Raw genomic sequence first — 24,346 nt, forward strand, 5'->3', positions numbered from 1 at the left:
TAAGTGACAGCTTATATTTAGGCTGTGTGAGGATTAAAAAAACATCAAAATGCACTAATGCACGTATAAATATTGTAGCACACCAGCTTGTGTTTACAAAACCCGAGTGCTACCCTTATACATGGGAGCAACAACACTGTTGTGGGCAGATTTTTCACACATTTTCAACTGTCAGTGCCCATATTATGTATTGGACAAATGTATTTTTGTCATTTTAAATGATTAATTAGGGAGGAAATCTTGTCCACTTGAAGCGAGTGTAAAAAAATTTTTGCATCATGACAGAAGTTTTTTATCATAATTTGCTGTTCTCCTTTAGTGTTTCTCATGTAACATTCACATGATAACACTTGAAGTAAACAAAGCCAATGTGTTGATATGAAATCCTGAACTTGACTTTTCGTGAAGCTGACTTCCTGCTTGCAGCACTAACTGGGCCGGCCCTTTGGAAACTTGTTGCCACTTCTTCTCAGTGACCTTGCGAGGTTTCACCGACGGTGGCCTCAGTCCTCCAAGTCAAACAGTGACCGTGTGTGTGTGTGTGCACCAGGACTTCTGATAAGTGACACCCTGTGACAATAATGACACACCCTCTTGATATTGTGAGAAATGTCCTTAGATACCAGAAGCGGAGAGTTTCGTTCCAAAATGAGATTTGACAATTGAAATAAAAAAAAAAACTTCATGCTGTTTTTAAAACGATTGAGGGTACTTAATCCACTTGAGAAAGATTTTGGGTAACTTAAGTCCTTTGCTGACAGCATAATAACGGTTTTACAGACTGGATCCTTTGTATTATTATTTTTTTCCGTTCCAAATTAGATTTTGGGATGGGGCTCTTCAAACACACGGGCTCTTTTTGAAACATTTCATGTGGACAGCTCCGAGACGACTACACTCAGCTGTCGACATTTCTAAGTTTCTGTCAGATGCAGTTGTTTTTTTTTTTTCCTTTCCTTCCCTCCCTCGCTCCTGTATCCTGTAATCTATAAATATTCTAGATGTTCGCTTTGATCCGGCCTTCACTTTGTGAAGTGAGCTGCTGTTGTGCTGGCTGACGGCTGTCACCTCACCTCACCGCAACGCGCTGCCATCTATACATTACAGGCTCCGCCTCGGAGGCTTGATGTTTACATTTATCTGAATATGTGTGTGTGTGTGTGTGCGTGTGTGTATGCACATATGCTTGAAAGGCTCTGTGTGTATGTGAATCTTATATGTGACTACCGGGTTTGATGCCTCTGCCAGCGAGCGCTCCGCTGGGACCTCCAGCACCTCGGGGAGCCCTTGGAGGTGAGAGGAGAGAGAGGACAGCAGCTTTGTTTGAACCTCCTCACCCCCCGCTCCAACCCCTCCACCCCCCCACCACCCTCAGGGCCCGGTAGCGGCAACAGCTCTTCTGGGCCGCCGCGCTCGCCGGCTGGCTCCCACAACCTACTGCTTAGCAACAGCCAATCAGAGGGGCTGAGCCGGGCGACTTATTGGCCAATTGCATTGGAGAGAAGGGCTAGTGCTCAGAATTTGAGTTGGCCGCGTGGGTCTGGCTATAGGAGGGTGAAGGAGGAGGAGGATGAGAGGGTTTTATTTTTTATTTATTTCTCTCTTTTTTTTTTTCGGAGGGGAGAGTTCATGTCCTTGTTTTTTTTCTCCCCTCTTTCCCCCAACTAGTTCTGTAACTGGGGAGATGTTGTGGGTTTTATTAATAGAACGTGTCCCTAAAATAACAGGTCGTGACGTAGACGATACTGTAAGGTGTGGCCCTCAACTCTCTCAGGAAAAGTTTCCAAGCGGCACTTTAAACTACGGACCTGTACACAGCCAAAGCGGGCTGCTCGGGACCGAGGCCGGCAACGTCGTCATCATCGTTTAAATCACCTCACCGAGCTTATATAATCAGTCTTAATGTATTTTGTCCTCGTTGTGTCTTTACGTAACCCCGTCTTCAATCATGTGTGCCGCTGGTTTAATTGTCTCTTATTGAGTTGTTTGTTGTTTTATTGCTCTTTGAAACACTCACCTAAAAAAACAAACAAAAAACAAAAAGCGCTACTTAAATAATGTTTAAGGTGACTGAATTTTATGGCTAGTGCATCAAAATCGATCTGCGCACTCAACACTCTGTCTGTGACCTCGTGAATTCCCCTGCACTTGATGAAAATGTCGAGTTGTGGAAAACAAGGTCACGACTCATTTGACAAAGTGTTTGCGGGTTGCTTCATTACCTGGTGCAGGGAGAGAGAGAGAGAGAGAGAGAGAGGTAGCAGCTCATTCATCATGAATGTCACCACCCAAACACTATTGGTCTTTAATGTGATTAACAAATAAGTCAGTTTATTAGGTCGGTGTCTATTTTGGTAAGTTGGTCGGACCCATCCTGCAGCACTGCAGTATGGGTGGGGCAGAGGCAAAAGGTAGGAAACTGTGAGGAAAAGGAAGGAGGGAGGAAGGAATGAAAACAAGGAGTTAGCCGGTAGTTAGTAGGACCATGCTGCCCTGTTTTTACTGTAGATAGCTCCTCACTGCTTAGCAACAACGAATCAGATCCTCGGATCAGAGCTGCAGCCCAGCCAATCAGGTGGCAGGAGCGTGGCGCCATATAGTTTGGATTTTACCACGTGTGAGATGCTACGGGTTGGAGAGGGTAGAGCGGTTGTGCAATAGGAGATAGTGTGATGGCACAGCTTTTCAACACTGTTTTTTTTTTTTTGGGTTGTTGTTGGTACTACAAGTTTTTTCCCTTTTTAACCACACCCTTTCCTCACTGTTGCAGTGGTTTGCTGCAAAGATCCAGATGGCAGTGAGCTTGTTGTGATGTGAGGATTTCGAAGCAGACGACACCGTGAAAGTCTGTCACTTAAGTCCATGTGAGTCACGCTTCAGTCATCGTGACAAAGGCGGTTTTTTTTTGTTCTCTACTTGATTATTTAAGGAGGCCAGTTACATAAATCTTGAATCCTGAATTAAGTCCGTGCTTCGATTATCCGTTCTGATCTGATCTCCCACGGCTCGGTGACATTTTACTTAAATGTCAATCAGGGATTTTACTCTATTTGATGCTCAACATGTGATGTTTCTGTTCTTACAACACTTTTTTAATACTCTTATATCAGTGTTTTGTGTTTATCAGTCATCAACATGCACATTGGACCAGAGTTCTGGTTGCATGCTGACTTGTGAGGACTTGAGCTAATTGCAGTTTGCTGGCAGTGTCTTCCTCAAGAATTCATAAAAGATTTTAAACTGTCAGGAAGGCTTCAAGTCTCATACCTGTGGAAGTTTAGAGGGGTTATAAATTATAAATGGTTGTTCTTGCACTACTTTTCAAGCAAGAAGGCAGCCTGGTCATACAGAAGAATTTTATGGGAGTCCACCCCTTTTATTTATTGCTTTTAGCATTTCACATATTGTGGTGAAATTGGTCTTCCATTTTATGTTATGGCATTAAAAGGTCTTAAATTTAACTCATAAAACCTGCCCATTTAAATAGGTCACTGCCTCGTCCTAATGAACTTAAGAATATCCATCAATTTAAAGGAATGCACTTCACTTTCCTCCTTTTTTTTTCGCTGCTGGTGCAGCTGGTCCTGCTGGGTGCGGCTGCCTCAGCGCCGCATCCATAACTTTCTCCCCACGTGCTCCCCATGCTCTCGTATTTTTATTCTGCCTCTCCGTAGCTGCACGGTGGGCTGAGTGGCAGCTGCGCGGCAGCAGAACTCCACACTCCAGCGTGGTACCAAGCTGCTCGCTGTTGCATGGTTACAGGCAGTCCCGCCCTGCCATTGGCTCAGAATCTGAAGAGCTGCCAGCCCATTGGCTGAGCGGGGAGAAAAACAGCGCCTCGGTTGGCTGGCGGCCGGAGGCAGGGCGTCGTGATTGGTCCGACTCGGTGGTTCCTGCACCTTGGAGACTCGGCCTGTGTAAACATCCTGGTTGTTTCTTTCAATGGAGTGTGTTTACCAGCAGCTCCTCTTGCCAGTGTGTGCAGACTGAGGCTGAGTGTCTCCAAGGAGCTGAGAGCCTGGTGAGAGCGAGGCTAATTGGCTCCCTGCTCTGCCATACGCTTTTGTGATTGAAGAAGCACTCGGCGCTATTATGACACTTTGACAGCATTACAGGCGAGGACGCTAACAGCCCTCACTCTGCTGGCATGCTTACTCCTCTCTCCCTCGCTCCGTATCTCTCTCCGTCTCTCGCTGTCTTTTTCATTTCCATTGCAACATCTTTCTCAGCCACACCGCTGCCTGGATCTGTCACACTCAGCAACAACAGCCCCACAGGCTACATGTTATCCCTTTGGTGATGAGCGGGAAAGCAGTGTCTGGGGCGCAGACATGGAAAATAAATTGCTTCGAGTAGTAAATGAGACAGTGGAGCGCTGTTTGTTTGTTGGAGTTTGCTTTTCATTTTTATGCTGTCTGGTTGAGAACTATTTTTGTAGATACTCCCCCCCTCCCTGCTTGTTTTCTCTATTGCCATCATGTTACCTAAGTTGTACAATTAAATTCCCCCCTCCCTCCACATACTCACACACACACACACACACACACACACACACACACACACACGCTTCCTATCCTTTATCTGGAGTACAAAGAGTCTACAAAGGGCTTTGATCTCGCTCTCCAAATGAAACTCTTCTCTCTCTCTTCCCCTCTCTCTCTCTCTCTCTCTCTCTCTCTCTCTCTTTCTCTGAAGTTGAACTCCATGCTCTCAGTGACTTCTTCCTCACTTCTACATTCACAGCATGACTTGGCGGGGGGGGGCGGGGCCAGTCGCGTGAAGACAGCCAAGCTTCCACCCTCTCAGAGAGCCTACTGCTTAGCAACAACCAATCAGCCTAATATTTTTGGCAGGTCCTCGCAGCCAATCGCGAGAGTGAAGCCGGGGCTTAAGTGCGCCGTGTTTTTATTGGTGCCCGAGCAGAAAAACAATGTTTTTCTTAGTACTCTATACTTTCCGTGCTAGTGGCGAGGCTGATGATGCTTGGAGCAGTTTTGGGGAGATAATCTAGGCTTTGATGGGGCTGAAAAGCACAGGGCTCATTACTGTTAAGTGATCCTATTTCCATTTTTACTCCCAGCTGAAGTTGAGATAAGACAAGTAGCCGGACTGGAGCAGCAAATGTAAAATGTAAAACTCCCCGTGGATGTGTGTGCACCAGCAGGGAGAGAATAACACAAAACATTAAGAAAACCTTCCTAATATTGATTTGCTCCGCCTGACACAATCCGTGGCTCAGTTGTCTCAAGGCTTTAACATCCCTGAACATGCCCCCTCCCCTGCACGTCTGAAGTGTATTCAATAGGTGAGATCAATAGGGATTACAGCTGTCAATAGCAATTTCCTCGTTTAGTCTAGCTGATGGACGGAGCGGGTTTTCTTAATATTAAACACACCTGTTTAATTGACAGCTGTCGTGGTGTGAATGAACGCGGATGATGGCTGACAGGGTTGTGTTGTCCTCTGCATTTTTCAACCCGAGTGCGGAAAGTGAATGAGAAGTCTGCTGTTCCTTAATGGTTGCTGTCGAGGAGCATGTGGGTGAGGTAGATCCCAGGGAAGACTCCAGTTAGGCTATGCTGTGTGTGTGTGTGTATGTGTGTAACCGTATGAATGCAAAGCAGTGGGTGCTGAAAGACGATGTATATTCGGCAGATATTTTTTTTTTCCAGGTTAAATAAAGTAAAAAAAAAAAAAAAAAATCTTGTTGACAGCGTCTCCTCCAGACAGATACAAATCAATAGTCAGGATGTGGTCTGTGCCAGAGCTCAGGACATGATTGCTGTTGACGGGCAATGCGGCAGAAGCCATAAGAGTTACCGAGGGTGAAGGGTGGGGCCGGGTCTCTTCGTTCACTCAAGTCGGATCGACTGTTTATCCTGGAGTTTGCTTGACGAAGGAGAGAGAACTGTTAACAAACCCTGCTGTGCAACCACCTGAGGGGGAAAAGCACTCACTTTAAGAATTTGTATATCAAAAACGTTCAGCGAGTTAACTTTCCCATTGGACCGCACAGTTAATTGAAGAAAAAAAAAAAAAGGACTACTATAAAAAAAAAAAAAAAAATCCATTTCCAAAACCATTTGTAAGGGAAAGACATTACTGATGGTGTGCTGTGTTGTTGCTGAGCAGGATCCTTGGCCAGTACATCAAGTTGCAGGACCTTGGAGGAAATGCTTTTCTTTTTTTCTCAGAAAATTAGATTTCCACAGCACCTCGTTTTTTTTTTAGTTAAAAAAAAAAAAAAAACTTTGTCCACTTGTATCAAGCCCCCCACATAAAATATCTGCTGTGCTTTAGATGAGTTTCACCAGAATTGTGAAACTTTCTCAAACTACACAGATCTGATCTGACCTTCATTAGAAATAAACCGACAATGAAACTTTTAGGTTTTCACTTAATGGCAGCGATGTGCTGTTCCTTTGAGCTCTCAGCTTTGACTGTCGAGCCAATATTTGTGAACACTTGCCAATGCTACAGCGCCCAGAAGAAAAGCCAAGACTAATCTGAGATGTCATTGAGATGTACAGTGTTGAACGTCTCCATTGATTATAAATGAAAGACTGCCTTTGTGGAGGCATAAAATGTTTGATTGGAGGTTTTACATCTAAATGGGCTTAATTTTATGGTAGTAATAACAGTTCTGAGCCAGAAAAAGTACCCATATCAAATCCCCATGTGTGCTCTAACAGTCGCTTATACCATCTGTCTCAGTACAACAGTAGTGCGTGATTCCTAAAGCCGACATGGGGCAAGGTCTTCTCTCTTCGCTGAATAAGACGGATTGTTGTCAAAGTTCATCTGTGGGAAAAGTGGTCTAATCTTCTTTTAAATTGAGATCTGTATACACACTTTGCAAAATACTTAAGGCAAATGCTCTTTACATGAAGCTCGACTTTTTACTCTTAACTGCATACCACAGTTTTGGTGCCCTTGAGCAAACCTTAGCTGTGATGTACAGCTTTTGATGAGACTGTTTTTAAAACTGTATGAATGTGAAGCAAAAAAAAAAAAAAAAAAGTCTGGAAAAACTACCCTCGGTGCAAAAGGACAATGATTTTGTCCATGAAACTGACTGATTAGGTGAGTCCAGGTGAAGCTGTGATTCTGCATTAATTTCAATCCATTGAGACCAGTTGATGGTAATAAAATGTAGATGAAAGAGGCGAATCGGGTTAAAGAGTTGAGACATGCATTCAATTTAGTTTAATAATTGGTGCTCACGTTTGAAGTGATCCCATATAGATGATCATAGATGGCAAATAGGTTCATGTTTAAAGGAGATGAACATTGAATGGCGACCAGGTTTCCTTGTGTGTGTGTGTGTGTGTGTGTAATCATTTTAACTTTTACTCTTGGCTAAATGGATATCACCATTTACGACAAGAATACAAGCTTACCATGCTTATATTGTATTTGACAAGGTCAGATACCACTACAAGGACATATTACATACAACTTGCGTGTGTGCATGGTGTTGTCTCATGCTAATGTTTGCATGTTTTCACGTCTTGTCTTGTCTTTTAACTCTGACAGCGTTTTTAATATAAGACATCCTAATTGTGAGTCCACACGAAGCGTCTTTTATCCAGTAATTACAGATCATATTAGAGGTCTTAAAGTTTCCTTGTGCTGCGTGTTCATTCTTCGATTTAAGAACAGGTTTACTACAGTTAGACGAACTTCATGTCTCTTATTAACCTGCTCCCCCCTCTCTTGTGCTTTTTCTTATACTTCCCTTTTATAGTTTCACAACTTTCCTCGGCAAAAATCATCTGTTTGTGTTTTCTGTTTCTTTCTGTTTAGTTTTGTTTCATATCTTAATTTCAAACCCAGAATGTTAAAAAGGTCCATATGTCTGAAATTTGGCACTCCAAAAACTGAAATTACCAGCATTGCCTATCCTTATAGGCAAGTTCCTTCATCTACTTTGGGCGGGTTAGGTGGCATTGCTCAGTGGAACTTGGGCAGTATTGGATACTGGTCGCACTGGGGATCAAACCAGCAACTTTCTGAGCACTAGGCATCCTCCCAAAGCAACCTGGCAACCGGCTGCCTTTGTTCAGGGACAGGCTGGAAGCACTGGGCGCTGCTGGTACTGGGAAGCAACCTGCTAGTTTTGGAATGCCAGGCAGCCTCTCAAACCATCGTAGCCAAACTAAGTTGACAGGATGGGGTTTGTCATGGCACAGGTGTGCTGCTGGCTGCAGTGGAAGGTCGCCCTGCATGCTAAACAAGGGCGGACAGGGAGGGGAAGGCAACATCTGTCCCACCGTCCTTCATTAAAATGCTTCTCCCTCAGATGATTGTGCCTGACGGGATGTGACCAAACTCCCCAGCTGGGGAGATGCCGTTAAAAAATTACACCGGCTTAAATTTGCTTTTTGACTATGCCAGCAACCCAGCAACCAATGTGGAGAACACCTTAACAAATACCGAGGGTGAAGGGTGGGGCCGGGGCTTTTATTCACTCCAGTCAGATTTTTCTCAGCCAGACAAAGGAGAAGATAACCGTTAAGAAACCCTGCTGTGCAACCACCTGAAAGGGAATAGCACCCACTTTAAGACTTCGTGCATTCACTACTGAAGAACAGAAACCTTCAACAAGTAAACATTTCAGTAGGTCTGCAGCACAGTTGATGGGGGGGGGGGGAGAAAAGAAATGTTAAAGTCCATTTATATTGATGCATTCATCAGTCAGAAACTACCGTCGGTTCTTCTGAGGGTTTGCCTCAACTCACTAAAGTCAAAGCCTCCAATAGTTTTCAAAAATACATTAAAAACAGCACAGAGATACACAGCTGCCCTAACAGAATATTATGTATTTTTTCTTCTCCTAAGATGACCACAGAGACGAGTTGCAAGTGAATCAGAAGTCTTTCTGTTCTGCCCAAACTGAAAACTAAGATCATTGCATGTATTTGCCTTCTGCTCTGCCTTAACTTTCGCTTTGCCTCATCGATGTTACCAGAAGTATGAGGCAGTGCACAGTCACGGATGAGGAGAAAATAGTCCAATTAAAGTTGATAGTATACTGCATGATAATGTCATGTTGGGAAAAACCACAAAGCTCGTGCCTCTCAGCATTATGAAAAACGTTAGTGAGTGCTGCAGTGTGTTTTTGAGCTGTTTATAATGTATTTTTGAAAACAATGGGAGCCGGTGACTCCTAGGAGGTGAGGCAAACCTGCAGTACAATGGAGCGTAGCGGCTTCTGACAAATGTGGCAAATACAGCCGTGTTTTCAGACTTTTCATGGCCATTAATGGTGATAGGACAAAGATAAAATTACACTGGTGTTCTCTTTAAGCCAGAGGGTTTAATAACCCCATAAAGGGTTATTCCAGATCCTTGTATCTTGACTTTAAAATGGGTCACGGTACTACTTTCTGGAGTGTTTTAATATGTGTGTTATAATGAGCACTGCTGCCTAGGGCGGAAATATTTTAAGAACCTCTAACCTACAGCCCGTATGCAAACCTGCTGCGCCACGCTCCTTCATCTTCCACATGTTGTCTGCTGTGCTGGATGTGTTTTTAAAATGGTGTGTGTTTTTTTTTTTTTTCTGCAGGTCCCTGGTGATCATCAGCACCCTGGATGGGCGGATCTCAGCTCTGGACCCCCACAACCAGGGGAGGAAGCAGTGGGACCTGGATGTCGGCTCAGGGTGCCTCGTGTCCTCCAGCCTCAGCAAACCTGAGGTAGACAAACACCCCTGTTGGCTTTACATTCATGTAGCTGCAGTGGCCCCACACATCCATATATTATCACATAGATATCCAACTCCAAGCTGCTCTTAACACACAACAGCTGCAGGAACTGATCTGGAGTAACTCAGTCAGTCAACATTAATTCACATCCACAAAAAAGTGGAACATGCAATTGGAACATTTTTCTCATTTCCAAATTGCGAGAGGATGCGAATATACAGTCTGTCGTGGTTCAAAATGAGCATTTCTCACCAAAGTGTGAAAATGTACCGTCCAAAGATAATTTCACCACACAATTATCTTGCTCGTTGCTCCAGTGTTGTCAGAATAGGACCTCTCATCCAATTACTGATTCCCTCCCATCATTTTTATTTTTATCTGTTGTTTCCTCGTGTGTTTGTTGTGGCGGCTCGGGAATGTGTCGCCACATCTGTGCATTAAAAAAAGCCATGAAAAATATTTGACCGCACGCTCGTTTTGTTTTCCGCTGCCTGATTTAACTAGACCAGACCACAGGACAGCCATTCACCGACTTTTTCATTGGTAGACTACTTTTTATCGCATCAAACATTTAACAGTGGAGAACAGCGGTCAAAGTCTACGCTGGTCAGTATCAGCTTATCTAAACTGAATTTCCATTGCAATTTGAAGATTACTGTAGCTCACCAGCCAATTGGCCAGTAGCTCCATTTTTTTTTATGGGCCAAAGCCATTTTCTACCTGCATATGGTGCTTTGTGAGTGATAGTTTTGGACCCTGTGCTGCATATATACACAACGGTACATATATTGTGGGTTTGTGTGGGTGTCAGTATAATGTATGGCCTTTTGTTACACCAGTTCCCCTCTCTCTGTGTCCAGTGTCTCAGTGGTCCCCACCTAATAAATCAGGGATGTTATTCACTTTTGACTGGTTCAGAGCATGTAAATGTTCATGCAACTCACCGTCCCAAATGACACAACTTCAAACATAAACCAGTGCCGAGTGTAGCAGGCTGGCTGCCTTTAGCCCACAGTAACTGCCAATTAAGCAGGTTAACAGACATTGTTGTGATGAAGAATGCACCAGTAGCAGTGGATGAAAAAGCCACTTTCCATGACCTCGACATGAGAGTGGGAGGTTGACACGGTCTGGCCTGTATCTCGGTCTCAAAACAAACATCGTCCCTACTGGCTTTCTTTATGTAGACATTAAGTCCTATTATTGAACTCACTGCACTTTGAACAGTCAACCGAGTGTTGTTGGTTCATGCATTCATTTCATACACACACACACCAGACATACTTAGGGCTACAGCAGCCTCTACACCCCCACATGAATCTCAGAGTAGCTGTTTCGCCTTGAGGATAAGCCTTTTTGTTGCCTTTTGTGGTTTACACATACTAGCACAGCAAGACCCCCGTCTGTACATATATACACAAGCTTAAAACGCCCACACTGACATGCTGAAAGTGAAGTGTAGCCCGGAGCGAGACCAGAGCGCTGCTCTCTGAGAGCTACATAGACGTACTCATGGTTGCACTTTGATGTGGACTCGCTGTGTGCGATATTAGCCTCAGGGAGAAAACCTCTGATACTAACAAGGGTCTGGGTGGCTACTGGAATCAGTTTAATGTAAGGCTGCTGGTCTTGCTAAGGAATGCTTGAGTGTAATGCACTCGCTGACTTTCTCACGTAAATAAATTTCCGTTTTGCTTCTGTTGTCGCGCGCTTGATCCAACACAGCCGTGATTCAACACATACCCAGTTCAGGAAGGAGTTACATTTGTTGTTGTAAACACCTGTTGTCTGGTGGGTCTTTCCAGGGAAAAATCCTCGAGCACACAGGAAGTAATATGCTCAATTTTTAAGAACTACATAGTTAGCATAAGCAGTAACAGCCGCAATGGCTGAACAAATAGTGGAAACAGCACCATCTACAGAAGATTCAAAGAAAGGGACGTCACACACTTGTCAATGGACAGCTGATCTCTGGGAAGTGCAGTGCAGAAACACCACAGCAGTGAGCGCCTGGCACCAAACACTTTGCCAAAACAATGTGAATACTGTACTGCAGTTTACCAGTTTAGGTGGATCATCAGAGATCCAAATATAACCGAAAAGTCCCGAAAACTCCTTGCCCAAAAAGTCCTTTTTAAAGTTTTTTTTTTTTTTAAGAAGGTCTCATATCTGAGACCTACAGGCTTCCAGTCTAATCAGAGGCTATGGCAGCAGATTTCACTGATTTAACACACCTTTGACGAGAAAGGGTGACCTGAAAATGTCACAGTGGAGTAAGGTTGAGAATAGTGCTGCAACGATCAGCACATTTTATTTATTCATTTATTTATTTATTTATTTATTTATGTATTTATTTATTTGGATCCCCACTAGTCCCTCTCGCTATGGCTCTTCCTGGTGTCCACACAAGTAACATTACATCATAACACAAAAAAATCAGTTGAAACAATTATGATTTTGATAAGCAATTACCATTTTAGTCATTCATCAAGTAAAAATCCAACATTTGCATTACGTTTCCTTGAAGCCCTTTGATGTTATAGAGTGTAGAGACTGTCAGAGGGTTGTGTAGTTTCTTTTCTGGCTGCATCAGGATCTGCATTAAACCTTAGCTAATTGCAATCCTCTGTATTAAATAAGACACAAATGCACTTTGCTGTTTTGTAAAGTGTGAAAATCTCACAGCGTAGCTGCGGAGCCGGTGACTTTGATGTTCTCATTTCAGCCGAAGGATTAGATTCGTTCTCTGTGGGTTGAGAAAATTCTCCGACCTTGACCTTTTGAAGCCGTTTTGGAACCCATTTGAAAATGTCAAAAATCCATTTTCATCAAGCTAAACATTGCGTTGTTGTTCACTTAGCTCCTGAAATGTTTGTATGTTGGAGATTTTGTTTTATCCTGTTTTGGTTATACTTTCGTAGGCCTTCCTTTCCTTATTTTTGTCGTTTTTCATCCCGGTTAGGACGTGCTGTTCTTTATGTAAGTGTCAAGTAAGTACATGGGAAGGCAGATACAGTATGTCCTCACATTTATAGAAACACTTATGTCTCGTTTTTATCCTTGTGAGGACATTAAGTCCCTTAAAGAAAGAGCTGAAGTACATCGACACAACACACACACACACACACACACTTCTTTTACTATAGGCTTGAGGACATTACATTGTTGGCTTTTGTCGTCTTTTCATGTGTGTTTGGTCTCTGGTCCTTCGCTGAAATGTCATGAAATGGACACACACACACACACACATTATTTAAATAGTTACATCCTCCCGTCAACACCCAGTCTGCTATAGTAGTGACAGGAGGATGTTGAGGCTGTGTGTGTGTGTGTGTGTGTGTGTGTGTGTGTGTGTGTGTAGACTGTGTATCTATGTGTTTTCACCTGTTGGCTTTCATTTAGCTGACAGAGCGGAACGAGGAGAGATGCCTGTCAGCTCTGAACTCGGTGACTCGCTGTGACGTCACTTGTTATGATCCCGTGTGTGTGTGTGTGTGTGTCTGTGTGTGTGTGTGTCTTACCGTGTGACAGTGTGTTTTTATATGCATGTATATGAGTGGACAGCCAGCCTTGCCCACTCTGCCCTCTGTAACCTGGGATGGCTGTCTGCGGGGGGCGAGGTCCTGCCATTGGCTCACCCCCCTCTCCCCTCCCTCCCCCTCCCCCCCCATCCCCCTCCCTACCCTGAGCGCTTAGCAACCAGACTGTTTGATTGGCGCTCGCCTGGTCCCTGAGACACCAGTCTGCTCGGTGATTAGAGGCTGGGGGGGGTCTGCCGCCGTGCCATTGGCTGGCCTTGACACGCTGTGGAGGAAGCAGCCAGTCACCTGCTGGAGCTTATGGAGTGTGTTTGTGTGTGTGTGTGTGTGTGTGTGTGTGTGTGTGTGCCCTTTTTTTTTTTTTTTTTTTTTTTTTTTAGAGAAAGCAGGGACAGAGCCACAAACAGCATTGTCTGCAGAAAAAGAAGCCGTCACTTCAAAAATGCGGGTTGCTGGAGGGGTGGGGGGTGGGTGGACGGGGGGGGAAGGGGGTGGTGGGGGGGTGATTGATGGGGGGAGTCAGTGCCAACGTGGGGTGAGTCATTCTGGGGGGGTGGGGGTGGGGGGTTAAGGGGATGAAGGAGAGGGGGGAGCAGGGGTGATTAGGGTGGTGAGGTAATGCCTCAGACCAGGGATGATGTCATCACATAACAGACACCCCCCATTCTCTTTCTCACACACAAACACTCACCTATACACACACACACACACACACATATTCTCTTAAAAAAAAAAAACACACACACCCACCTCCACCGGCATGTGGGGCCAATGAATGAATGAATGACGGGAGGATTTGATTGATCGCTGCCTGATGACTAACGATTGATCGCCTCATGGTGACTAATGCGACAAGCAATATGTCTTCCAGCGCGGCGGAGGAAATTAAATAGGCCAGGCATGCAATATTTTTGGCAGCAATTCAGATTTTTTTTTTTTTTTTAACTGGCTGTTTTGATTTTGTTTTGATCGTGTGTTTTTTATTTTCATTTATTTATTATTTTTCTCTTCATTCAGCCCTCTAGTATTACTCGGCCGCTCTCTCTCTCTTTTTCTCTCTCTCTCTCTCTCTCTCTCTCTCTCTCTCTCTCGTCTGCCGCCTTTAAGTGGAGCAGTAGCCTTGTGGGCCAGCAGTAGCACATTAGCGGCCGGTGAGAGCTGACACTGTTTGACAGGACCGCTGGAGCCTCAGCAGCAAGCCCGGGTCGCCAGGGACGTAGCCCCCCCCCCCCCCTTGCCGCCACCGCCACCGCCACCCCCGACCACCAGCCCATCGCTAACGGTGGCAGGAAATGACATGATTAATGATGTCAAATAAGCATCAAATTGTCCAGCTAATTTAGACGACTTAACACGTTAATTAAATGTACTGCGAATAAATGTACTGTTAAACGGTAATAAAAAAAAAATCAGCATCCGTTCATCATTGTGTAAAATGAACACATGAACAGCGGTTTAAGCTAGTGCCACTTTCACACCGAGGAAGTGGGTTTTACACAGGTTTTTTTTTTTTTCCCCCACCTGGGACTACCTGCTTTAAAAAAAAAAAAAAAAAGTGGGTGACACCATTTACGCTGAACTTCTGTGCCGCATATTTTCATGTCGCAGTCCTCTAAACCGACTGAAACGCAGTGTTTTTTCCCGACGTTCCACCAGGCGTTCACAATGCAGCAACACAAATATGTGTCTAATCGAAAACATGGCTTTTTTTTTGTATTAGTAATTCATTATAATTCATAGATTAAAGTTACACTGAGGAAGAAGGGGACCAAAACACAGGTTAACCTGTTTACTCTGAGCTCAAGCCCCAGAAAATAGTGGGATTTTAGGTCAGTGTCAAAGTGAAGGTGCACTGGAGGCTTCAAGACTCATGCGACCAAGAGAGAAAATGCTATACATAGCACAGAGGAAAAGGGGCTGCCTCGGTGTCAGGACTGTAGTAGAGATGTGCTGGAGAATGGGGCATCCAGGCATTCAGAAAAAAAAAAAAAAACAAGAAGGTAAGACTTGAATGAATCCAAGACAGTGCTTTTGAAAGATTTAAAAAAAAAAAAAAAAAAAAAAAAAAAAAGCCTAGGGCGATTCATAGCAGAAGAGAGAAGAGACGTAAGGATGAGGAAGGCGTGTGTGCCAAAACTCATGGGTGTAAGTTTTTCCCCCAAGGGGCTTTTTGATTATTTATTCAAAAATATTCAAGTTCTTCATCTTTCTTTTCTTCTTCCAAGTGTTGAGTGACTTGTATTCATTGATAATTCTACATCTTCGTTATACTTAAAAAAAAAAAAAAAAAAAAGCAGATTAACAAACTGTAGATAATGAGATTTTTTTTTCTTGGATTTTTGGATCTCCTAAATCACCCTTCGCCTCTCCGAAGCCCTCAGCCTCACAACCATCCTTCCTGGTCTGCATCTTGACAGACTGCTAGACCGTTCAAGAGCCTGTCAAAATATGCCAGAATAAATCATCCAGCGTGCCACAAATTTCTCCGCGGACTCACTGAAACCCGCGCTGCGCTGAAATGTAATGTTTTTTTTAAGGCCTCGTTAACTAACTTACAACAGAGATGTGCTTAATAATTCACCAGACATCACAGCCAGCCGGAGGAAGACTTTTAAGAGAGTTGATATAATGGCAGTGGAGGTAATGCACCGCGTTATGACTGGGAATTTGAATAGTCGGGCCTACGGGGCATCACTGGTTTATTTAATCTGCTGGAGCGCTTCAGCGTATTCTGTCGAGTGCAGTCTGCCCTACAGAGACAAACACAAGTAACTGACTACTTTTTTCTTTTTTCTTTTTTTTTTTTTCAAGGGAAAAGGTCATAACTGGAGTTTTGATTTCATGTCAGCGATTGGATAATTGCTAACCGAGCAAACAAAGTAATATCCACTTCTGTGTCAGCAAAACTTTTTGGCGAGACGGGACTCGGTTTCTCAGTTTCATCGAGCCCCTTTTTGCACAGTCTGGGCTGGAAAAGGTGGATGGAAACATGACAGTTTTGCCCCAAAAAACGCAATTATATGCTTTTATTTCCGGTCCAGGGACTCACAGGATCGTTTTATGCGTCTTCGCTCCCAGATGTATGTCACCCGGTGCTGAATGTCTGTTTCTCATTTCATCAACATATGGGGAAAAAGCAAGAAATGCATGAATCTGTAGCTACTTTTTCACAGACAGGCAAGTCGTGGAAAGCCTGCTCCATTTTTAAATCATGAGATGTGAATTTTGGGCCACAGTTTGATAAAATTGGAAAAAAAAAACCATTGTTTTCTCTGTTTTCGTGTTTCCGTCCACACTAACGCTCGCATAGTATCACCAAAATCTAGTACTGAGCATGCAGAGGCCATGGATTTAAGCCTGCACATGCTCAGTAGGTGACTTGAAGCATTTTGGGGTGTTTTGGTGAGGATGGCAGGCTTTTGGAAAATGGTCTGAAAGTGCTAGTATTAGTAGTGTGGATGGCCCCAACACAGCATTTTCAGATTTCCCTGGCTTAGTCAGGAATCCAACTGATTAAGTTCATTTTGTCTTCTATTGCGATATATAAGTGTTTTCTTCTATTCAGACAAAATCAAGAGACTGAGCTGTTCATACCTGCTTGTGAAAAAATAAATAAATAAAAAAATGTGTTCAAGCAGGTATGAACAGCTCATTCTCTTGATTTTGTCTGAATAGAAGAAAACACTTATATACTTAGTCATGAATGTCGCGTAGGACGTGACCGTGATCTTGCGGCATCTCCTGGGAACTCGCACACTGCAAGCCTTATTTGCTTAAAGGCCGTTCATGGAAGTGCACCCGATTTTTTTACATTTGAACACCCGGTGACTTCTGAACAGCAAAACGTCAGCGGAAACACGGCTACAGTTGCTGATCTGCGGCTGTGGAGGGCAGCATTTGTTAAATCAGTCGATGAAGAAGTCGGTGTGATGGAGCTCCGTGTGTGTGTGTGTGTGTGTGTGTGTGTGTGTGTGTGTGTGAATGAGCGAGATGCGAGACAACAAAGAGAAGAGAGCTAACTGCTGTTAGATCAGAGACGAGGATTAAGGCATCAGGAGGAGGATGACTCATTCACGGCCCACCACCCCCTCCCCCCCTCGTGCCGGGCTGCATGGTGTTACGTTTTGGTCAGATTGTTAAGCCCTCCTCCATCCACTTTCTTTCTAAATTTATCCTCATCTTCTCTCTGTTGTCTCCGACCCGAGCCTGAAGAGATGACATCACCTCTGCTCCCGGCTCTGCTGTTCAGTAAATCATTCTGTCACATGATTTTCATTCCTGGCAGGAGCGCACTATAGTTTAGCTCGGCACAGGAAACTTAACTTTTTATGGTTCACCAGCCGCACAGGCTTGCATACCCCAAAAATTCACAGAGGGTTTCCACTCCTGCTTTGCTAGAATCCAGCATGACTTCCAAAAAAGTGGCTGTTTTCTTCCAAGTGGTTACAAAATCCGGTCTTTTCCCACAACCAGAAGGTCACGGGTTCGATCCCTGCATCTGCTCGTGTCCCCGTCCCTGTTTTGAAATGTCCTTGAACGAGATAATGAGTCCCCCCGCATGCTTCAGGGTTTCACTACAACCGTGACCCTGAGCTCTGACCCGCCTGCTGAAAAGTATGAGTCAAACGTAGAGCTGAAGAAACAGATTGTCAGTGACCGTCTGTTTAATATGCCTGAGGCGCCTGAAGGCAAAAATTAGCCTCGCACCCCCCGTTGAGCTAAAACTATGGAGGTTAAATCAGGATTAGGCAAAGCACTGGCTCAGGTTTTTGCAATGATGTCATTCTTGCTAACCCCCCCCTGCAGTGAGCACCTAAACACACACACACACACACACACACACACACACACACACACACACACAGAGCCGTGGGTGTAAGCTGTATGTGTTCATCAAGATTCAGGTTAATTAGCGAGGCCCTCAGTTGTGTAATGGTCCCAAGCCGGTGGATTGAGTCCAAGTGTGCGGGGGCTCAAGCTGCCGCAGCAGCGTGGGCGGATGTGTGTCGGCAAACACTCGTGTCGTCTGTGTGGGCGAGTGTTTTTTTTTTTTTGTTCAAACTATTGTCTGAGCTGAAAAGGACTTGGTGAACCGTAAAAGTTACTCCAGGAAATTGACAAGTGTGAAAAGGCGTTGCATCATACCTAAGCAATAAGAATCAGAATCGATTCATTTGTCAAGTACGGCCAACGGGAATTTGTCTTGATGATATTAGTGCGGAGACGTATTGACAGCTTGTGAGTGTTGGACTGCATACTGAATGTGAGTCTCATCCATGTGCCATAAATATAAAGTCAACAAACACGTTCCCCATGGTAACAATAGACAGAAATACCGTTTAAATCGCAGAGAGCAGATTGGCGTGACACCCTTTCCCACCTTTGGTCCGCGCAGGTGTTTGGCAATAAGATGTTCATCCCGTCGCTGGACGGCGCCTTGTTCCAGTGGAACCGGGACAGGGAGAGTATGGAGGCAGTGCCTTTCAGTATAGAGTCCCTGCTGGAGTCGTCCTACCGCATCGGAGAGGACACCGTGCTGGTCGGGGGCAAATCGCTCACCACCTATGGCCTGGGAGCCTACAGCGGCAAGGTCAGTGAGCTCATTTCTCTTAAAAATGTATTATCCATTGAAGCATGTGAATAAATGTGATATTCAAAGTAATATTCCTATTTTAAAAAACTAAAAAAAAAAGTTGCGTCTTGCTCTTAGGCGTATATACCTGACATCAAACGGATTTTTTGGGGGGTAAACAGGGCAAATGTGGGGCATCTCAGTTAGCAGAGATTGGACTCAGATCTCTTGTGCTGCCGCCTCACTTCGTCATTGAAGATGGAAGTGTTTTTATAATACATTTATTTAGATTGTTTGGTTCAAAATCTACATATAGTACTCTTCCTAAGAAAGTAAACGTATGTGAAAGTATAAAATTCCCCCAAATGAAAGTTCAGAAAAGTAGCGCCCTTGACCGTATCATAACATATGTCATGTTTTAGTCACAAATAGACTGTTTTCTAAGTTTACTTTTCTATATCATAGCATATCAGTTCTCTTCAAGACATAACGAGTACATATATTATTATTATTGGGACATTAGGCTGTAGGAAGTATCAGAATTGTAGTAGTTCAGAAAACGTAATGTAATCCTTTCATTTCTAAATGTGAAAATGCAGCAAGTGGCATTTCCTGTGAGTTTATTTCTTGTCCAGTGTCGTCACTGAACTCATGAAATTATAGAGGAGAGACTGTGTGGAGAGTAATTACACGACAATAAGCCTCTCCTTGTCCTTTCCCTTCCTGTTTCCCGTCTCAGCTGCGTTACATCTGCTCTGCGGTGGGCTGCAGCCGCTGGGAGGAGGAGGAGATGGAGGCCGAAGACGTGCTGCTGCTGCAGAGAACGCAGAAGACCGTCCGAGCCGTGCGGCCCCGATCAGGACTGGAGAAGTGAGTTTTCGTCAGCCCATCAATCACTGTCCGTCAGCTGATCAGTCACCATCACAAAGCAGCTGCCCCGGGCCTGGGTGGGGGAAAATGAACGACAGACTGGCGCGTGAGGCGAATGAGCCCTCAGCAATTTCCACCAAGGTGCCCTTGAGCAAGGCAGCGCAATACAGCTGCTCTAGTGGCCGATAGAGACTGATTATCTGTAACTTGTGTGAATAACAAAGCAGGGCGTTGCGTAAAAACGTCATACATACTCGAGTGACTTTCCCACGTTTTTTTTTTAAGGGAATCAGTCGAGTGATCAGCCGCTGTCAGATACCATCAGCGTCTCTTCCTGGTGCAGCTGGCATTACCAGACTGACCAGATCATTTTCACTGCGAATGCTGTTAAGCAATATATGTGTTGTATGTGACTCACCCTTGTGTATGATCCAAACTGAGTTTTCCCCCAGGACTAAAAGTAATCCTTTCTCATTACCACCACCATTCATTATCAGCACCCCACCTTCTGCCCCCCAAAATGGAAATCTGTTAAAACTAGAGCCCGGCCAATACTTGAGACTGTAATATCAATATTTGTAAGTAAAAAAAAAAACTGTAAAATGATCTCAAGTAGTTGACCAATGAGTTTTTCAAAGGACTGATGCCAATATTTAGAGAGCAGGGCAGCTGATGGCAGATATATGATGCTGATATCATGTTTTTTGCTTGTTTTTTTTAGTTAAAATCAACTACATAACTGTCCAGCTGGCATTGTTTGTTTCTATAGCGATTTGGTGGATTTTCAGAAATATTTCACTCTTAAGTGTGTTGTCTGAGCTTTTCATTGAAGCACTGACGGTGCTTTATTGCCAAAGATGATTTTTACAAGCGTTGTGTACACTTTGCATGCATTAGAAGCTGTGTTTTGAATTGTGATGGGCTAGGAAGGGTCCAAAAGGTTGTTTTCCATCTGCAGAATTTCCCTGTAATGTTTTCACCCTCATGTTGTAACATAAACTTTAAGAAAAAAATAAATTAACCTGTTGCAGTCATACAACAGGTACATATCACCACACAGTATTTTTCTCACCAGCGTCGTGTTCCTCTTAATCCTAGGTGGAACTACAGTGTGGGAAACTTTGAGCTGAAGTTCGTCCCTGAAACGCAGTCGGGGTTGAACTTCCTGGAGGGGGAAGTGGCGAGCAGCGACGCCTGGAAGGAGGAGCAGCTCAAGAGCCAGCGGGTCATCACTGACGAACCAAAAGAGAAAGAGCATCCGGAGAACCAGCAGAACCAGAACCTGGACCTGGTCATCAAGGTGTCTGTTCCTGACTGGAAGGTCATGGCCTTCAGCAGCGAGGCTGGTGGACGGCTGGTCTGGGAACACCAGGTCAGATGGGTTTTCTGTTCACTGCATTATAATAATATCAGTTTTAACCAGGCACTTGGGATGCGTTCACACCAAGCATGTTTGCAGCAGCTTATTCAGATTGTGGCCGTTTTATTCTTGGTATGAACATCAGAAAGTGTAAATTTTGGCAAAGTGTGTAAAAAGTCAATCGTACATAGCTAAAGTGCAAGAAACAGAATCAAAGAAAACAAATGAAATAATGAACTGGCATCGGAGTGAGGTAATTTCACTTGTTTCCAATGTCATTTTTTTTTTTTTTTTTAAAGTAGCATCATTGTTATATTATCTGCCAATGGGATGAAATACCTTCATCAGTATCTTATAATAAGGCAGTTTTTCTCTTGTGTTTAAAAAAAAAAAAAAAAAAATACAGATTTCTCTCATAATAAGCCGAAATCCTTTTTTAAGGTTGACCCTTTTTTGTAGAGTACACAGCTCAAGGCTCTTTGCATAATGGGACATTAGTAAGAGATTTTGGCTCAAACATGAGGAGAAATCTTTTATTTCTCTTTCGATTCATCTTTTAATTTTCTCCATTTTAGAACACAACCAATTGCTTTGGTTCTGTGCCTTATTATTAGTTATTGCTCCACCCTGTATGGCCCAGTCAACTCATTTTGAGGGGAGAGAACAATATGCCATTACACTCTCCCAGTCACCCATGATGAGATATCTTTTCTATCTACTCTTCTATCTACTAGTGGTTGTAATCGCACTTTTATTTAAACATATTTCGTCACTGTTTTCCATCACTTCACTCAAAACCTACAGCCACAAACTTTTCTGCCTTGTGCCCTTGGACATCATTCAGCAAATTTTCCTGCCAGTCAAATAAAATAAACTAAGGTAACGCCTGTGTGTGTGTGTGTTGTGTAGTTCTGCACACCCATCGCCTCGGCCTGGCTGGTGGGTGGGGGCAAAGTGACGCCCATCAGCCTGTTTGACGACACGGCGTACAACAACCAGGCAGAGGCTGAGGAGGAGGAGGATGAAGACCTCATGGAGGAGGCCCGAGGAGCCACCCAGTCCAGTGTTTACCTGGGTAAATTTCACAAACGCACGTATAAACACGACAGAGTTCAACAAATAAGTGCTAATGACTAGATGTGAATCCTCTGTTTAGGAAAAAAAAAATAAAAAAAAATAAAAATCACAGGGAAAGTGAATGAGCGCTTTCTCTTCATGAGTAAATACTGTCAGTGTCCTTCAGCAAGGCACTCCAGCTTTGTTTACATGTACTTATGTATTTATTAATTAATTCATTTTATTTTGTGATTTTGTTATTCCATTTCAAGTATTGCACTGATTTCTTTTTCTGTTAAGATACTTTTTCACGGTTCATTCTTATTGCTTCTACATTTTCGGTTTTTAACCCCATCATTATGCATGACCGTTACGCTGTTTCACCTCCTTCTGAACGCTGTTTCATCCTGTTTTGTAAAGGATTTTGTAACTTAATCATTTTGTTTTTGAAAACTCTCTCTGTAGTGACAGAGATGGTGATTATTATTGTAACTGACTGTGGTTGTTCTGCAGCTGTGAAGTGATTTGTGATTTAATTGAAGTGATAATATGTGATTTTAATTCCATCAGAATGTGTCATATCTGCTGTTGGTAAAGTTTACCCTCTGTCTTCTGATGACAATAACCACAGGGTTTCCCCTGTTTTTTTGGAGGCCTTAGGTGCCGGGGGGTTTTGGTGTCTGTGTGGAGGGCATGGGGAAGAGAAAGGAGAGTGTGTTGGCATGTGTGTGTCTCAGCAAGTTCCCTTTGATCAATAAGGTCTGGAGCCACGGCTGACCTGACTGTGGTTTCCTGGAACATTAGCGAAGGAAGAGCTACGAGACTGTGACCAAAATGGCAATAGCATAGCAAACCTTTTGTTTTTGGAAAGCGCAAGTTCATATTTGAATTGGCCGTATTCATGCAAGCCTCTTTTTTATAAGGTTAATTTTTTTTATAGTTCGAGTGCTGCATATTATAAACGTTTTTCCCACTCCATATTTCCTGTTCAATCGTCTTGGGTGCTGCGCGAAAACTCTTAGGCAGTCGTAAATGGACTGTATTCTGTAGTGCACACACACACACACACACACTCTGAAGGAGCTGGGATCGAACCAGGAACCGTCGGTTTAGCAGACGACCGCCCCGCCCCCTCTGAGCCACGCCGCCCCGGGCGCTGCGTCCAAGTCTCATAATGGCCGAGAAAACACGGAACTAATCTCATGCAAACTGAATCGAAGTTTCAGCAGACGTGTTTGGTTCTGGTGCACGATTTTTTTTTTTCCTACAAGTTCCATCTCGACCTCCTGCTTGTTGTGAAAAATGGAGGCAGTAATTAATTCTATGGCGGAAAGACGTGAACATATTTTCAGCGCAAACTTCAAGTTTTGCTTCAATAAATCAGAAAATGACACATTGTAAAATCTTGACCCATTACAATTGCATGTTGAGTCCTGGCGATTTCAGGGAATTTCATCATCCCGTGTGAATGTGTTTCATGAGTCGCAGGGGTTGGGCGATAATTCATTCATTACATGAGGTCCCCGCTTAATACTTGTCCTGTGCGAATAGTGCGTAACTCATTCTTCTGCGGTTGTCAGGGATGTTCCAGGGACAGCTCTACCTCCAGTCCTCAGTGAGGATCGCTGAGAAGTTCCCCAAAGCCCTCGGATCGGAGAAGGATGTTATTTCACTGCCCACTGTCAAATGGAAGCCCCTAATCCGTAAGTCCACACCTCCTTAGCCGCTTGGGCACTGCGTCTCTGGCTCCTGAAGTAATTTAGTGCCACGGGCAGTCTCACACTGGGCTGCTTTTTGGGGTAACAGTGGTCCAGAGTTGCCTCATCACTGTTAATTGAATCACACGGCCTCATCTTGTTCCCTGGAAACTCTCAAATAGATTTTCAACACTATTTGTGATTAAATGCTTTTGGACGCACTGGCCATTCTCATCTAGAAAAATGATTTCCCAAGGCCAGTGGTGCCTATTTTAGTTTTTTTTTTTTTTTTTTTTTTTTTTTAAACACGATGACCTTCTTGTCCTTGATGCAGATTCCCCCTCTCGGACTCCAGTCCTGGTTGGTTCTGATGAGTTTGACAAGTGTCTGAACAATGACAAGTTCTCCCATGAAGAATACAGTAACGGAGCCCTGTCCATCCTCCAGTACCCCTATGGTAAGACTAAGGGCCTAAATATGGACTTTTCCTATGAAAGACAGTCTTAAGGTGTAGAGCATCAGTTTGTTTGTAGTGGTCATGT

At 43.9% G+C, this 24,346-nt stretch overlaps 1 protein-coding gene across 1 annotated transcript in view; it reads left to right on the forward strand.

The window, feature by feature from the left end:
• Positions 1-24,346, forward strand: part of eif2ak3 (eukaryotic translation initiation factor 2-alpha kinase 3) — a 43,503-nt gene that overhangs the window by 4,618 nt on the left and 14,539 nt on the right. The window contains exons 2-8 of the mRNA XM_030044787.1: positions 9,572-9,701; positions 18,645-18,839; positions 19,561-19,691; positions 20,790-21,063; positions 21,961-22,126; positions 23,688-23,810; positions 24,139-24,261. Of these exons, the coding sequence (XP_029900647.1) occupies positions 9,572-9,701; positions 18,645-18,839; positions 19,561-19,691; positions 20,790-21,063; positions 21,961-22,126; positions 23,688-23,810; positions 24,139-24,261 (1,142 nt within the window). The remainder of the gene's footprint in view (positions 1-9,571; positions 9,702-18,644; positions 18,840-19,560; positions 19,692-20,789; positions 21,064-21,960; positions 22,127-23,687; positions 23,811-24,138; positions 24,262-24,346) is intronic.

Source organism: Myripristis murdjan, chromosome 22 (assembly GCF_902150065.1).
Source record: "Myripristis murdjan chromosome 22, fMyrMur1.1, whole genome shotgun sequence".
Lineage (NCBI taxonomy): Eukaryota > Metazoa > Chordata > Actinopteri > Holocentriformes > Holocentridae > Myripristis > Myripristis murdjan.